The sequence below is a fragment of the Polypterus senegalus genome, chromosome 7 (assembly GCF_016835505.1).
Source record: "Polypterus senegalus isolate Bchr_013 chromosome 7, ASM1683550v1, whole genome shotgun sequence".
NCBI classification, from domain to species: domain Eukaryota; kingdom Metazoa; phylum Chordata; class Cladistia; order Polypteriformes; family Polypteridae; genus Polypterus; species Polypterus senegalus.
In genome coordinates, this window is record NC_053160.1 from 154,500,544 (window position 1) to 154,519,146 (window position 18,603).

General features: G+C 36.5%; 1 protein-coding gene across 1 annotated transcript in view; it reads left to right on the top strand.

Annotated features, from left to right (window-relative positions):
* The window catches only part of man2a1 (mannosidase, alpha, class 2A, member 1), a 446,136-nt gene that overhangs the window by 228,561 nt on the left and 198,972 nt on the right, over nucleotides 1-18,603 (top strand). Inside the window, exon 9 of the mRNA XM_039757985.1 lies at nucleotides 4,592-4,797. Coding sequence (XP_039613919.1) covers nucleotides 4,592-4,797 — 206 coding nt within the window. The remainder of the gene's footprint in view (nucleotides 1-4,591; nucleotides 4,798-18,603) is intronic.

Below are 18,603 nucleotides of genomic sequence, written 5' to 3' on the forward strand. Positions count from 1 at the left end.
CCAGAGCCTACGAGAAAACTCGTAAATCTGGCCCACCTTAAATCTTTTGTCACCTCTCCGTCAGCGTCTTTTGTCCTGTAAATGTAAATAGCAGCAAGCAGCCTGCTATCCTATCCCCCCACCCACTGCTGCAGTTCAATTCACAAAGAAGTTTGTCAGTGCTCAGTGATTATCTTTGAGTGAAGTGCTGGAGCTTTATAGAATAAAAAAGTACATCGTCATTTGGAATACATATATTTCATGTGTGTCCAGTGTCATCAACAACCTCTGTAAAAATATTGTTAACACAGAAACGTTTTTCATTTTTTAGTAATAATTGACAAAATGCAGAAATGAAATGTGTAATATGTGAAGCCTGAAATACAAATATGAAATAAACACTTTCACAAAAGGTATAAGTATAACAAAACAAGTGCACTTTTATTCAAGAATTTAACCGAAGAAAAAATAAAGCGGGTTATGGTAGGTGGTCGATACGACAGCTTGCTTGATGCAATGTTAAGAACTGCTGCCTTCCAAGCAAAAAGTCGCGGTTTCGATATCAGCTGCTTCCCAAATTTACCATTTTGAGCAGAGAGCTGCTCTTATTGTTAATATTATACAATAAAAAATACATTTGATTTGTGTCTGTAAATTTATAGTACTTGTCAAAGTTTTTTTTTTTTTCAGTTTTATTCTCTCACAGCTTCCACATCCCCCCCCAATCGGACTCCGTTTTCAGATAAAGACGTGGTACAAACTTGTTATGTTATACCCCTTCTTTATTTGAAAACCGTGTCAGATCTAGTGCACAAACGAGACTGGGAAAACTGTGTGACGTGGATGTGAGTGTTGTGCGTGACTGAGAATGACTGTGGATGTGAATTTTTTTTTATTCAGTTTTATTCTGGAGTGTTCCTGCTCACGCTGAATTAGTATGCGCCTTCTGATCCATGATGTCAAAGGCACATTGACAAAAGAAGAGAGACTTAGGTATATATAACATTTGGAATAGTTCATTTTATGACCTGTATTGTACATTTCGGAAAACGTTGTTGCACTAATGCAACATTATATTCATTTGCATACTTTCATGCAGTTGTAATCATGACGTGACTGTATAATGTGTGAAGCCTGAAGTCCAAATATCAAATAAACACTTTCACAAAAGGTACAAGTATAACAAAACAAGTGCACTTTTATTCAAGAATATAAACAAAGAAAAAAAGAAAGCAGGTTACGGTAGGCATTTCATACTGCAGCTTGCGTGGTGCAATGCTAAGAACTGTTGATTACTAATCAAGAGTTTCTGGGATGGATGATGGCAGCTTCTGAAGTTTACCGTTTTGAGCAGAGAGCTGCTCTTATTGTTAATATTATACAATTAAAACATGCCTGGAGTTGTATAGGATAAATAATATATCATTATTTGGAACTCGTGCATTTCATGTGTGTTTCATGTCTGCAACGGCCTGTGTAAATGTAGGATGACAGGAATTGCAAGAAATGTTGAGCACATACCTAAAACAAACTTTTTTCATGTTACAGTACTAACGACAAAATTTTAACATTAAGTGTATAATGTGTGAAGACTGAAGCCCAAATATCGAATAAACACTTTCACAAAAGGAACACGTATAACAAAACAAGTGCACTTTTATTCAAAAATTTAACCGAAGAAAAAGAAGTCAGGTTAGGGTGTGACATTGACATGACCACTTGGGTGGTGCAGCAGTAAGAGTTGCTGACTCATAATCAAGAGGTCACAAGTTCGAGTCCAGCCGCTAATCAGAATTACTGTTTTTATATGAAAACATTTATATGTTACTTATATGAAATCCTCATCGAATGTTATTTGGAATGGGAAAGAAGGCTGCTTGCTGCTTGTTCTTATCAACACATTTATAAAACAAAAGACACTAATGGAGAGGTATGAGGAGTTTAAGGTGGCATGGGATTACAATTGTTTTCGTATGCTTCAGGGATTCTAGTGTTAATATGTTTGCTACAACAACAAACATTATAGCAATGACTCAGTGATAAGAATTATTATACATGAGAGTGATCATTTAGCTGTTTTGGCTGCAGTTCAATGCTTGATCAAGGATGCCCCAAGATATTTTATTATGCATAAAGCCATAAATTGGGAGGGGTTGGAGTACCAGACAGAAATCATGAGGCACCCACTATGCTTGCATGTGTGACAATATATATATACATACATACATACATACATACATACATGTATGTGTATAATTATTTAAACTATTTTTCGTGCTTAACAGCCTGGTTTCTTTGCATGCATTTCAAGAAGATCCTGGAAATATTTCTTATAAGTTTTCATCCATTCCGACTTGTTAGTATTCCATAGTCCTTGAAGACGTTTCAGCAGCACATTCATGTTGCAAAGTCCCCAAAGGTGTTTCTGCTGCATTTTGGTCTTGGCACTGAAATCACTGCTGTGTTTGTAGAACCAACTTGAGATGACGTATGTTTTGAGACATGGTGCATTATCCTGCTCGAAGGATCCACTTGATAAAAAGGATAGAGTAGAAATAAATTGCAGCAGATTTATATTTTGTTTTAGGATGGTTTTCAGTATAAAAAGAGTTTTATGTGATTCATGAATACATTTTTTCTTCATACTGTAGTAAAATCATAAAGGCTATCATGGTCAATAGCTTGATATTTAGCTTCACGGTGCATTGTCAGTCTTTATATAATAATTAGCTTCCTCTGTTTTAAATTTTGTAGTCAAACATCCCTTGCTGATTTTTTTTCTTCATTTAGCAGTTTAATTTATTATAACAGAGAGTTTCTGAAGTAAGTTCCAGTTTCACAGATACCTAAAATTTCCACTGACATATGAATGCCACAGTTATTTATTTACACCATGTTTAATTTTAAAATATTTCAGGAATATTTTGATTCTTTTTTTTTCTGTCTCACTACTCCTCAGCGTATGCAACAAACAGTAAAATATATTAATCTGATTCATTAAATAACTTAGTTAAGGTTGATCAATCTGAGAAATCTTGAGAAATGATAGAGCAAATCAACAAATTCTAGCCGTGAGAGCCAGCTGCCTGACAGCACTACACACCCTCACTCTTGATAATTAGAGCTGGTCAGAGAAATGCAGGGTTCCAGTGGGATAGAAAGAAACTGAAAGAAAAAGTGAATAGAATTTTTGTTTTCCTCTGCTCAATTTTTAAATGTGGCAATTTGCCATGTGGAAATTATTCAGGCTACATTTAGGTACATTTTTTGGAAGGAAGCATTCTGAGTTTTGACAGCTATTGCTCTCAAGGGTTGGCTGTAAGCTTTGCTTTACTGGGCATGTCATTTTTGTCTGTCCTAAGCATTAAATTACAATTGTCTCCACTGTTGGCATTTAAAACCGATTTAGAATGTCTTGTTCTGTATTGTATTCTTTATGGTTTACTGAGTCTCTCAGTGTTTTATAAAGAAACTTCGTAATTACTAGAGTAGGCGGCTGTGGCTGCTCGTGATAAAAAATAATGGGTTTGGTTTATGGTATTTGTGCACAGCAACACCAAAAGATATAATTTTACTGTATCTTAAGCTGTTGTGCTTCTGAACAATGCTGTTTTTTTTTAATCGACGAGTTCAATTGTTTAGCTGCAGTAACTTAATCAAATCCACACTGCAAACTTAAAGGAGTACTCCACCCAAAAACATTTTTTTATATATGTTACCTACTCAATGATGTTTACATAGAGGGCAGAGAAGAATTTTAAATCTCATGCTTTCGTGCAAAATAAGAGAAAAAAAAGTATGATATACTAGAACCCAGTGGTGACCAGTGCTTTATAACTGTGTGGCAAATGCCCTTGGAACAAGAAAAAAATTCTTACATTATAATCAACATGTCTGCTGTCTAGTCATATGTTTAAGTCATGCACATTGCATGTATTTTTTACTAAAGTATTAATAGTTCCAGAAAAATCAGTGTATGACATAAACTAGAAAGACATTCCCATAATGCTGTGCTTTTGAATTTAGAAACTGCCTCTCCCCCTCATTCACTGGTCTAGAGTCCCGCTGCATTTTCTGTAAGTAACTTTTAATATCAATTTAACAAAAAAATCCATGTGTATTACATCTTGAGCATACGACTGTTTAACAGACATGTGGATTATCCAACACGAGTAATGTTAAGAGTCACCATTGGGTTCTATAATGCTATAAACGTTTTCTCTTTTTCTTCATGAACACAAGAGATTAAAATTTTTTTCCAGCCTTCACTAAAAACTTGATTTGGTAAGTAACATATTCATAAATTATAATTTATTCCTTTAAGTTTGTATGGAGAAGATAATTGTGAGACTGCCTTTTATTCTGCACCCATGAGTTGTATAAACTGGTTTAGCCTTTCATGCAAGACTCACAAGTATGGTGGTGGTTTTGTGTGCCAAACCATCAACAGTTACTTAACAAAATGTATTCTCATGACTGGTCTTTTTTTATGCTGTTTTCAGAGTTCTTGATAGCTGTGCTCTCTTATCAGAATAGACGTGGATTATCCTAGTTTGACAATGCTCATGTGAATAGTTATAGTAGTTAATTTAATTAATGCTTTCCTTTTTAGGCCCAGTTTGGAACTATATCAGACTACTTTAAAGCTCTCCGGAAAGCTGCTGGCCTAAGTCCCTTAAATGGTATTCCTACGGTGCTTCCAGTTGTGAGTGGGGACTTCTTCACTTACGCAGACAGAGATGACCATTACTGGAGTGGTTATTTCACATCCCGTCCATTTTACAAAAGGCTAGATAGAGTCATGGAGTCACATCTGAGGTAGGTAGACAATTATTGAAATGTTACTGTGTGTTCAGCAAAATGCTACTATGGAGGAGACATTTCAATTTTAACATCATATCATGTGCTTTTTTATTTTGGTTAATGAATTCTGGGAATATTGACTTGTGCTGTTGATACATATCACTTATACAATGCCATGTGTGTTTGGTAAATGTACGTAACATTTGCTCAGTGATGTCCTCTGTTTGCTTTTAGCATTGGAAATAGGTATTGCAGCCTACTGCATTATAACATCTAGATTAACCTATGTCATGAACTGTATGTTTCATATTGGCATATTTTGATATGCCTCTTGTCTTACGAAATGCAATGATGCATCCTTCCCCTGATGATTGGCTGAGATTTTTAATCCACCCTAGGTAAAATATATAAAATAGTAGCAAGCAATGCATTCCTTTGGTGCTGCAGTTTTGTGTTTCTTTCAACTAGTTGCCCCTAGCTCTGTTGTTAGGTGGTTGTTAGCTTTGTGGACATCACCTTTTGCTTTATCCTGCTATTGTACAAAGGTCTTGTTGCCTGGATATTAATGTACTGTAACAAGTGTTGTCACGGTTGTGTGACATAGTTGTTAGTGTTTCTGCTTCCCAATGCCAGGAGCCATTTGATTACTGACTGCGTGAAGTTTGCATATTCTCTGTCTTGGCATGAGGTTTCTCTCTGCACTCAGCTTTATTCCCAATTATTATGCCAAAACACCAAAAAAAACTGTAGTCAAAAAAAACTTTGCAAGAATTCAGATAACTGAATAAACCTAAACACAACAACAGTAAAGTAATTTTCAACACATATCCATAATCATCGATAGTGATCTGTCCTGCGACACCAATATACTGTCACCACGATGACATATCATCAACACACAGTCTCTGGCTATGCTCTCTTGCAAGTGGCCTAACAAAATGGCATGCCTTTCTAACTTCATATTTAGGGTTTACCTTAAATTAAGCTAAATGTAATTACATACTAGATAATGAGTTGTGATAGTGTGATTCCTAAATTTAAGCCCTTTTTTTGTTGAATTCAGTTTCGCTGACACTATACTAAACCTGGTATCACAAACTCCTTTTGCAAAGTTCACTACTCTAATTTTTATACACATAGTCATTAATTAGTATTCATAGGAATGGTCTATTTACAAAATATACATGTTAAAGGTGTCTTTTTAAACAGATAATTAAAATAGGCTCATTAGGAAAGAGAACTATAGTAGCTGAATTCATAAAACATCACACCAGCTGTTGAACTATTATGCCTGGAAATATAAGAGTAACTTTTTATAAATATCATCAATGCAAAGGTCCTGCCATCATTGAAGGCCAATTGTTGTAATAATAATTATAATAATAATGTTTTATTTATATAACACATTACCAAAAACCCAAGGTTATTTTAAAACATTGAATTAATAAATTGATGCATAGAAAGCCAAAGCAAAAAATGAGATACTTGACATTATAAAAGCACAATTTAAAAATAAAATGTAAATATACAGGTAAATATGAAACTGTAGCACATCCAACAAAAGAATAACTATGCAAGTAATAACTATTAGGTCTTAAGTAAACTTTTTTTAAATATTTGGTGATCAGATATTATTATGATTGGACTTGAAAGAGGAAAGGCCTGTGCACATGAGGAGAGACTGAGTAAGAGTGCTCCTCTGTTTGGGAGCAATAGCACTAAATGACCAGGCTACCACAGTAGACAAGACTATAGGCAGAGGACCTGAAGGATGAGGTAGTACTGTATGAAGAAGTACAGAAAGAGAAGAGGGGGCAAAGCTATTAAGGTCTTTGTATGTAAGCGTGAGGAATGTAAAATGTATATGAAAGATTGCTGCTAGCCAGTGTAACTAGAAAAATGCATGACTAATATGTGCAGATTGTATTCTGTATGTCATGGAGCAGGTAAAACATTATCAGGAAAAGTACAAAGTTTGGTGTTTAAAGAAAATATGAACAAGCTCAGATTTGTTTAGAATAGATCAAGTACATTAACATGAGGTCCAGTTTTATTTTTTATTAAATAATAGCCTCAGTATATCTTATGAATGATGTTTTTGGAAAAGCTATAGATTAGTACTAAAATATTGACTTTGGTATCAATACCAGACCTGTGTAACAGAATGGTTTCAAAACAAATAGAGGACAGCTCCAAAACCACCCATCTTAATCGAGCCTCCCCAGATACGGAGCACAATTGCTTGCCTCCCTGGTTCTTCACACCTCACTCAACACAACTTCCCTATTGATCCTGATTTCACCAAAGCAATAGGTAGGGTTGGGTTCCCATGTGAATTTCTGATCGCATCGAACTGTGTATTTTTGTTTCGTGAAATATGCAAAACGGATGGTGTTGCTACAACCACAGTGTGCCAGGAAATGTTGTTTTGTGGGTGAGTTTTTGAAAGAAAAGTTGATGTTTACTTCCAGTACTGATAATCCCAAAATACTGGTACCATACTGTACCATATATATATACACACACAGGTAAAATTCCGTTACAACGAATATCTTTACAACGAAATTTTCATTACAACGAAGTATTTTTGTGGTCCGGACAGTTTCCCCATATGACGCAAGTCTATACAAATCTCGTTACTACGAAGTACATTCAGCAGATACTTTCATTACACCAAAGTGCCCAAAAGACCTTGAAATGCCTGAATGAATCATCCACAGAGCAGTTACTTCTATGGCCGCAGCTCAGTTGTGCACAACAATCCCCAAACAGAAACATTGTAATTTTTTCTTTCTTTCTTCGAACTTTCCTCGTACTTTTTTTTTTTTTTTTGCCCTTTTTGTTTCCTGCGGTTTTCAGTGATACCTTATTGCTCGTCAACATTTGAAAAACATCCACTGGAATTTACCTCATTGTCACCCTCCTATATAAATGGCAGAAATGAAAAAATGATAACTGTTCATGTTAGAAAAAAAAAGTTACATTTTTCAGCTATCGATTACGGCAGAAAGAAAAAAAGACATTGCCAGTGAATTCGGAATTTCGCCATCCACGCTGTCAACTTTCTTGAAAGACCAAGCAAAAAAAGAAGAAAAATCTCGGGTTGCAAACATATGTGAAATGTTGCATTTGAAGATCTCGAAGAAGCAGTTTTTATGTGGTTCAGTGATGCTCGTTCAAGAAACATTCCTATTAATGCGACACTCATTCAAAAAAATGTAAGGTTTGTAAACTCTCTTGGTACCTCACCCAACCAGACAGCACGCCGAAGGGCATCCAGTAGTCTGATCTCCGCATCTATGGAAGACTATTTATCTGTTGCCGGGGCAACAGCAGGCCCAAAGCTATGCTGCGTCTCTCAGCTATGCTGCATCTCTCCAGCAAAGCAAACAGAAAAGATCTCGATGGATGGTGCAAGGTACATTGTTAAATGCAGGTAACAGGACTACTTGATCACTGATCTGGCCACAACCCTGCCTGACTGCTGTGTCTGTGTATAGCAGAGTGGCAGATCATGCTACAATAAATAAGTGTGCCATTCCTGTTTCAAGCTGAATAAAGCTGGTTTTGCTAAAGTACTGAGACTCAGCCTCGTGTTTTGGGGTGCAAGACAGGGACTTATAATGCAATCCCGATGTTTTATGATTTGCTTCTGTGTCGCTTCACTGCAGCGCAATGAGCCTGTTTTTGCCCTGCCCCGGCTACGGACAAAAGTCTTCCACAGACGGTGCAATCGCGCTTTGGGACGCACTTCAGCGTGTTGTTCCTGTTGGGTTGGGAGTGTGGGGGGGTGTCGGTGGGGATCTCAAATGAGTTCAGAAACTTCACAATATGAAGAAGAAAAGGATGATTCGCTCCTGATTGATAACTGTGCTGCCCACAACATGCTTGCGCATTTAGATAATGTTTGCGTTGAATTCCTCCCACCCAATTGCACAGCAGTGCTTCAGCCATTGTGTTTGGGCATCATTCACACCCTGAAAGTGTATTATCGCAAGGAAATGCTGAGAAAGCATAACTTGTAGGCAGGAGGAGATTAGAATTAACGCGAAAGAAGCTATTGAAATGATTGCAAACGCTTGGACGCAAGTTAAAGAAAGCACTATAGTAACAAATACAGAATCTCATTACAATGATATTTTCTTTAAACTGAAATATTTTTTAGGTCACTGGGAGTTCATTGTAATGGAATTTTACCTGTGTATGTGTATATATTAAATATAGAACCAGATTTTTATTATAAACTCTTAGATATACAAATTTGCATATGTATTGATGTTGATAATATACAGGTACATTATACTTTTTTCATTTATGTCCTTTGAACACACTAAATACAGCAACATTTGCTGTGGGGAAAAATAAAGAGTGTCCAAGTTAACGTCTGCCATCTTAGATGACTATATCCCATCCATCCATCCATTTTCTAACCCGCTGAATCCGAATACAGTGTCACGGGGGTCTGCTGGAGCCAATAGATGACTATATTTGAACTTTATTGCTGACCTAGAAACTGAAGAGATTTTAGTTGAATGGAAATGACAGTACAACTATTCTTTCAAAAATTTAAAAAGAGATGCCTACATATAAACAAAAACAGTATTTGTTTTAAACAGGAATCGTACCTGTCGAAGTATTTGCTATCTTTTGCCCTACTTGTGCCTTCAGGGCCTCTCCCCTGTTTTTACGTGTGTGAATATCTCAGAGCGCATTCCCATAAAGCCTGCATCTTGGGACTCTCTCATTATTTTTGAGGCTTCTTTCTTATCTTCCATCTGTTTTATACTTGCTGCCTATGAGGGTGATGCTCTCCGCATTCCTCATACAACTTTACTTCTCCCTGAGTATCTCCCACTCACACTTCCTCTTTCATTACATCACAACATCCAACCTAACCAATCACATCTAAAGAGAGATTGGACATACAAATCTTACTGTTCTATTATACAGTAAATTTTACATGTAAGTTCTAGCATCGAAGTGAATGAAGTGAAAGTAGATTTTTTTTTCTTTGTAAAATTCCCTTTTAATTATACTTGCATTTAAGATAGAGATTAGGTCAGGTTGGTGGGCTTCCAGCTTCTCTCTTGAGTTTTTAGCTTCAAAAACAAAAAGAAGTGATAGTAGTTTTCAACCATTTGTTTTACATACAGTAACTGCCCATATTGTGAATGACTGATTAATCAAATGATTAAACAAAGAAACTTTATTTGTCCCAATAGGGGAATTTATCTTTAACAGAAGTTCAATAAATATTATAAGAAAGAACAACAACCACTTCAAATACATACATGACTTATGTGAGGCATTATAAAGATGTACTGCCATAGGCATGAAGAAGCTTCTCTTGACACACTTCTGCTGAATAATTTGTTGACTATAACTACTAAGTACTAGTGTGTCACACAGAGGGTGTGTAGAATTGTTATACTGGTCATCATATTTGTCTTCATTTTCTCTTCTTCTGTTATGGGGAAGATGAATAAATAATAAATCAATTAACCAATTTTTGGCCTTGGCTTTGGAAATGTTAGTACTTTATTAGATATTCTAGTAATGCCATTGATTTTTTTTAAACTTGGTCTCTAGATGAGATTCCCAATCATTGGATGTGTATCAAATTTTTATAATAAATTAATACATGCTATTAATGTATACAAGGAATGTTGAAGTATAATAATTGCTTATGTTGTATATTGACATAAAAAAGAGCATGAAGTTAGGTGAAGCCACCTTAATATTGATAAAGCTGTTCTCATTTAGAGTTTTTGTGAATTGTGTTTCACTCTTGAAATTTTAGCGTAATCTCTGTCAGCTTGTCTTTGTGCTAATATACAGTTGTGAGTGAAGGAGAACTAAACTGTTAATTTCTACTCATGGCTCTGTTGTCTCCAAATTAATTAAAAGCTTATAAAACCTGGAAGTTTTCTTGACACATTTAAGCATGAGCTTTTTACAAAGTAGCAATCAATTATAATAAAGCAGGTCTTTAGCTGACTGTTCCTGTGCTTTTTAGAGTTCTGGTTTATCTTGGCTCAAGTAAAGCAGTTTTACAACAATAAGCCTTTAAGGATACCGTGTGGGATTACATGTTGTTGCACGTTGTTGTGGTGGAGTACACTCATTATATTTTTTGCATTGTCTTTTTTTCTGTGCCTGTGGTGTTGTCTTCCCCAGTGTTCTTCGGGGGTTAATTTCGTTGCTGTGTCTTTCTGCAACTTCATAAGAAAAAGTATTAATCTTTTTGGCACAAAATTGTAGGTGATATGATGCCATTTTTCACTTAAGCTTTTTTTTTTTTTGGAGTAAATCACTGACACAGAGCTCAAGCTTGAAGGAGTGGATCTTTGAGCTGGTTATCAATCCCAATGTTCAGAGAGATTCAGAGTATTCAGCTTGCTTTATGGACTACAGCTTCCAGTCCCAAAAAGAGTACTTTCTACTATCAGGTGCAGGTGCTCAACTGAACCTCTTGGCTTTTGAAATTGGATGAGCCTGCTTACATTAAAGAGACTGAAAAAAATGCATGTGCCATAGTTTTTTAGGAGAAGTTGTAACCACTTACTGTTCTGTCAGTGTTGGGGGGAAAAACGGCAGGTCCATGGACCAAAGATAATTATGGACCAGAAGATGAATCATTGTCAAAACCTGCAAAAGTGTTGAAAGCAGAGAGTAAAACATTATTGATACAGTATATATATTTCACTAAGGCAAGACAACCATGGAAAGCACGGGGCGTGGATTCACTAAGCCGCTAACAAGTGAGACACCTATGGCGCACGCAGGAAGGAGCCACACCAACCAACTCCAAGACCATTGGATACGATGACAACTCACAGAGTGATGCCCACCAACTCGGACGCGACGACACAGAAAAACCGGCGTCATTTATATTCGTCTGTCGTAGAGGTCACATGCTGCTCCGACCCACGCTGACTGTTAATAGAGGCATGTTTCTCGCGGAGGTGAATCGCCATATGCAGCGTGTAAAACTGTTTGCGAGGGGTATCCCATGGGATCCTTAAAACATTCCTTTACAACTGAGGTTAAAACACAATGAAGTGAGCAGTCTTTAAAAAACTAGTTTTTGGTTACGACGCACGACCGCGTGCACCATAGCAAACTGTTTTACACGCAACATACAGCAATTCGCATCCGCGACAAACATGCGTCTTCTTAGATGCTCCTGCACTTTGTACACACCCCCCTCCCACCTCGCTACCACTGTGGTCGGGTGTCTTGGTGGATTATATATAAAAAGGCAGCCAGAACCGCACAGAGCAATGAAAAGTCTACGTGAGTCACAGGTGCATCTGGACTGTGCAAAGACGACAACAACTCGAGTGACGAGTTGGAGGTGGGCACATCAGCAGGCAGTGTATACTGAACGAGAAAACAGCAGACTAGCATGACGGAGGGAGCGGAGTGGACGTCGTCCTTCTCTCCTCCCGTTCCACCCTCCATGCCTGAGCGCCGCACGGACAATTGTGTTTTGGTTCGTTCCGTGTACTGGTTAAAACCCAAAGAAGGAGGCAGTCTTTAAAAACCAATAAGCCCTGTGCTTCTGTTTCATTACCGTCTCACCTGCTTCACCAATGCAGGCCCTGCAACAGTCGAGACACTCTCTCGGCAGTTGACCTTCTCTGTGCCTGACTGGTTCACACAGAGGCACCACATGATCAGGCGGTGTGCATGCTTCAAGAACGAGGGTGGACGCGACAGGACTATCTAAGAAGAGGCATGTTTGTCACGGATGTAAATCGCTGTACGCAGCGTATAAAACAATTTGTCGTGAATGTGAATCGCTGTATGCAGCGTGTAAAATGCTGTATTGTATGTTGCCCTCTCCAGAGTTGCATCTTTTCATTCACCTACAGTCATATACACAATGAAGTGAGCAGTCTTTAAAAACCGAGTTTTCGTTTATGACGCACGACCGCGTGCACCATAGCAAACTGTTTTACTGTGTTGGTTCGTTCTGTGCATTGTTATAATGTTGCTTTTCTTGCTGATTTATTACATTGCCGATTTTTCAAATGTTAATTTTCTCCCTGTGCTTAAAAATCATTAAAAAAACGGCCTGATTATGTGGCGTATGGTACGCCGCGGGTTGGCTAGTTATAAATAAAAGCCAAAACACCAAACAAAACTGTAGTCAAAAAACTTTGCAAGTAGTTTAAACATGAAGAACCCTAATCAAAAAAACAATCAAGAAACTTTTAGCACATATCCACAGTCTTTAGTAGTGATCTGTTCTGCAGCACCAGCATACTATTGTTATGATGATATCATCAACACACAACTCCCGGCCGTGGTGATGCTTAGCAACTGACATCACAAAATGACGGCTCCTACAAAAAACTAAATAATAGCTAGGAAAATAATGTTAATTAAAATGAGCATGTTCCAAACTAAATATAGAATGAGACTGATAATAATATCAAAAGCCATGTTTTAAAACTCCAAAAACACCTATACGGAACACTACAAAAATGTATCTATTAAGAAAAATGTTTAAATGTTTACTCAGTCATAACTCTTGCAATTACAAACTCATCCTTTCTTATAATTGTTTGAGATTGTCCATCGGACTAAGGAAGGGCTTGGTCTTTGGTTACTAGTTTGGAATAAATGTACTTTTAGGAGTCTGTTTTGTAAGAATTTCAGAAAAATATCAGCTCTTATTTAATTTGCAGTTCTTATCAGATGAATTTAAGAAAGCAAGCTGACCAAATGTTATTATTAGAGCTGAAGGACAATCCAGTCACTCACCATAATATCCTACGCTGGCAATCATATGTGGAGGATTACTAACATCTGAAAGAAAAGTTTCCTTCTGTGCATGTGTGTTTGTTATTAGGTAAATATGCAATATGAATGCCCCATGTGGTTAATAGTTGACAAAACTATTTCTAGTAAGGATATATATTGTACCGCACAGTAGTGTGTGTCTATATGTATAATGATTTGCAAAAGTATCCAAATGTTGATGGTTTGCAAATCATAAGTACCCCTCTTGTTCCAATTAGTATATGTGGTTAAGATGAAAAAGACTCGATTTTTTTGTTTTAAACTTATGTACTTATTTTTTTGCCTGTTTTAATTTATTTACCACATAATTTACTGTACTGTCAAAGACAAATTTGAGATAAATTATATTATCAATAGGAAACTGGAAAACAAAAAGTCATAAAAATATCAAGAATAGTGTGTTGTAAAGGTTTTTTGCCTGAAGTTCAGTTTCTACAGGACAGATGTTTCTTGTTCTAAATTTTACAGCTGCTTCACTACCACCCAAGGAGAACAGAGGTTAGAAGAGGAGTGTGGGGCACATGCAGACCATAGATGAGTGAGAGGTCTAACTAAGTCAGGGTGCATTTACTTTCTGCTTTACAGCCACAATGGTCATGTCATGTGATTTTGCAGGATTTTGTAGTCCTGTGTTATTTTGCTTCTTTTTTGTCTTTTATTTACAGATTGGTTGCTTGTGAAAACTAAGCAGAGAAGAAGTCCATGAGTGACAATGACTACTAAGTTTAAGATAATTGTATGCTCCCTACACATTAACTCTGATCAGATTACTCCTATACACTGCAATTTATTATTTTTATGTAGGCAGTTAAAGGGCTTATTAGCCCATTGTCCCTAAATGATAGCATGTTATTGATGAAATGCTTTAAATGCTATTGATGGGCTATGATATTATCAAGTATTGCCATTAATATGTTAGTAATTGTGGACATGCAGTTTCGCAAAAAGAAGAATTGTTGACTACATTTTTATAACTGCCCTTTCTGATTAATTAGAGCTGACTGAACCCATAATAGTAAGGTTCTCAGCGAGGCCCTATGACTTATTTGTACACTCTCACTTTATTGTGTTTCTTAAAGTGCAGACTTGCTGAGTATTTGACAGGCTGTCAGCTTGGTTACTCTGCAGTCTCATTTCTGAGAATCTCAAGACAGTATTATTTTATCTGGCTTCACATTCATCACTCAGCGTTAACAAAATAAAGTTGCAATCTTTTCATATGTCAATTCTTATTCTTACATAGTTGTATAGTGTGTGTGGGCTGCAGCTTTTAAGTGAGAAAAGTTTTTTTTTTTTTTTTTTTTAAGTATGTCCTTAGTAATAGGTGATAGCTTTAAAACCACACATATCTGAAATAATTCAGTGATGCCTGAAGTGACTATTCAGCTGTTCTGATTTTTTTTATATTTTATTTTTTTAAATAAATTGATTACTTCACCAGCATTGCTGGACTCTTTTTTCAGTCTTTCATGTTTCATGATTTCCTCTGCTCTGTTATTTCATGCAAAATTTAATTTGTTACTGTGTTTCATTACATGAAATGCCACGAGTTTTATCTTAATGTTGGGGGACAACTCTGTGGTTTTATACCAAACTAGTAGTAATTAAGTCTTGCATTCTGAAAGCCCTCTTTTTTCAGTCAACATGACGCTATGCATATAAATAGAGAAATTTGCAGAATACTGTGATTATGTGTGATAATTTTATACTTCCAGTTAAATAATTGTGCCAGAGCAAGTAAGACATGTAAGCAAAGAAAAACATTGCAGGATTGCTAGAAACTGTGGCATTCATAATTTCTTGAAGAACATTGGTAATGTAATCAGTTTAAATTATGGAATATAGAAGACGACAATGGAAAATTCAAGCAAAATTAAAAGATGTTATGCTTCCTGACAAATAATATATGAGCTGGGAGCCCAAAAATTCCCAGAATTGACAACAAAATAAAAAATATATAAAATTTACTTCCTTTTTTATGAGATGTAATACAAGTGTCCCAGCATTTCTCCCATTCCTGGAAACGTTTCCTGTACTTATCTTTTGTTACCATGTCTAGAGCCTCCAGGGTTTTTTCCCCAGATTCCTTCAGTGGTAGCATATCTTCTTCCCTGCAGTCTCAATGTTAATTTCAGGAGCAAAAAGGAGTCACAAGGAATGAGATCTGGTGAATATGGGGGGTGTGAATCAATAATCATGTTTTTCTTGGACAAAAACTTGTTCACTGGTTTGTGCAGACGCCTCAACACTTCAGTGTAGTGTCACTGATTTAACTGTCTGTTCATGGGGAACAAGCTCTTTATGAACAAGTCCATCAATGTCAAAACATGTGGTCATCATTGTCCCTTGAAAATCTGCCATGGTGGCTTAGGGAAAAAATATTGCCAAAGTTGCCTCTGTGGTTGTAGAATTAACACCAGAAATATGCACTTAATCACCTTAACTTGATGACATTTAGCATACCGCTTAACCAGACTGTAGGCTTATAATACCCTGTAGCATATTCAAGAGCTACACTGTACTCCTGTAGTATCAACCGATTCTGGGAATTTTTCGGTCTCCCGTATAAAGTAAATTCATATCCTAATACAGAAGAATAGAATGACAGAATGGTATATGTTACATTCTTTGAACAATATGAGTCAATATTGTTTTCATATTGAGAGTGATATTTTATAATTGTAAGTAATTTTTAATTGTTATTCTTGTGCATGTATTTTTCTTTATGAATGTCAACAACATCAATTTAAAAAGGATCAGAGGCAAGACTCGGGCAATGTCACTGACCTGCCATTGGCTTTATAAAACAGCCCTGGACCATCTTTAAAATCACTTTTCCCACTATACACAAAACACCATCACAGATTTTTTATGATTTAGATTAGGTTTTTTGTAAGATAGGATTTTTCTAGGTCTCAGGGCCATTAGTGGCATATTTTTTTTTTTGGTGGTCTGTAAATAGCCAAAAATCTCTTGTCACCGAGTCATTCACAGATATGTGGCTTTTTTATATGTACAAAATCTCAGTATAACCTGCACCTTGATGCCTAGAGTTATTGAATACAAAGTTAAGTTCAAAAGGCAATAACTCTTTCAACTGTTTCTTAAAGTATGTAATACAATATTAAGTTCTTCATTGTAAAAACATTTTGCTGTTCTTCTTTTCTGTGCCTCTAGAAAAGTAAACAGTGAAGCTCTGTCACCACCACAATTTACTCTTTAAAACTGGACAATTAGTTGGACAGTTTAATCTACACAGATAGTTGTAGTAGGGTGTTGTATCGTGTTAGCTACTATGGATGCAATGAGAAGTCAAGTAAAATGACACCTTTTATTGGCTAACTGAACAGATTGTAATATGCAAGCATTTGATGAAGCTAAGGTGCTCTTTTTAACCAAGATGTAATCAGTTACATCCTGCCTAAAGAAGGGGCCTTAGCTGCCTTGAAAGCTTTCATACTGTCATGTGCACAGATAGAAAAGTGTTACTTACAGGTAAACATACCTGTAGGAAGCTAATGTTTTAATATCAGATTCTAAACACGGGATATCATGACTCTATAATGCTTGGTTTGACCACAGTGGATGGGCAATTTGCAATTACACTACATTATAAAAAATGTCACAACACCACTAGAAGCAACCAAACACATGTCTAAAGTAAATTTCACATCCTATTCTGGCTATTAAATCTTTTAATCCTGCAAGGACAAAACTACATGATAACGTAAATAAAGTCTACAAAAACTGAAAGGCATTGATAAAATTAACCCTTCAGAATCATAAATAGTGAATCATGTACTCAAGAGCACAGAGGCAGAGTGAGGTGAAGTACATCCTAGACCAAAACCAAGAAAAGCCCTTCTTCACACAAAGGTCCTGAGAATTTGGAATATGCTATTGATTCATGCAGTTCAAGGAGTGACCCTGACAGTTTGTAACCTGGTAATCTGGATTCGATTTTGGGATATGTTACCAATTAACTAATCAAAGAGGCTTGATAGACAGAAGGTGGAAATTTCATATCTTCTCTACTGATTGATGGCTCCGTCTCATGTAGTATTTGGTGTTAGAACACTATTGTTTGTGTTTACTTCTTCCTGTCACTTCAAGTTGGACCAAATGGCCAAAGACCAGAAAGTGTTATAATCCAGCTTTTAAAAAGTTTTATACATGGAAAGATTTGAGTTGGGCATATTTTGCACCAAACAAGTACACCTTTCCTGATGTTGAGATCCATAGCTCATCACTGAGCACAAGTTACCTCTTACCCATTGCTTACAATTTGTTTTATGACTGGGTCCAGTTCATTCCACCTGAAACTGCTTCATCAGCCTTAACTTCCTTTACTATTATTTCCTGATGGCAGGCATTTAAAATTGTATTTTTCCTAATTCCACATCCCACATGTTACAGTGCTTTTGGTATATCTTGTGGTGCAAATATCATCGGGTGGAGACCACCCAGTGAAAAACTTGGTGACATTTTTATATGGCATGAACTAAGCCTTCATAATAACGTGTCCCACTTGGTGGCCCCCAAGTTAGCTACAAAGAATCTTCCATCTTGCCCTTTTGGAGATGTTATTGACTTCTAATGCCTGTGACTAGAGAAATGATCGGGATCAGTTATTTGGTGTCAATGTGTTTGGTGGTTTAGCTTCTATTTTGGGTAAAATTGACTTATGGTTTCTGCCATCAGCCAAAACGTTTGAAAATATTTGAGGGGTAACTGAACACTACTTCAGTGTTTTTTTTTTTGTTTTTTTTTTTAAATAAATAAATCATCACAACTGGCTAACTTAGCTAACTCGTTTTTTTTGCAGTGCAGGTCCACATGAAACAGGAATGGCAGTCAGTAAGTGGTAATAATGGGCTAATTTACTCAGAATAAACATAACTGCTAGTGGTCCACCTTTTAAAGTGACCAGACACTGAATTTGTTGATGAATGAATGATTGTCACAGTATACTGGCATTTTTTTCAATTGAGCAGGGACCTTTACTTATCG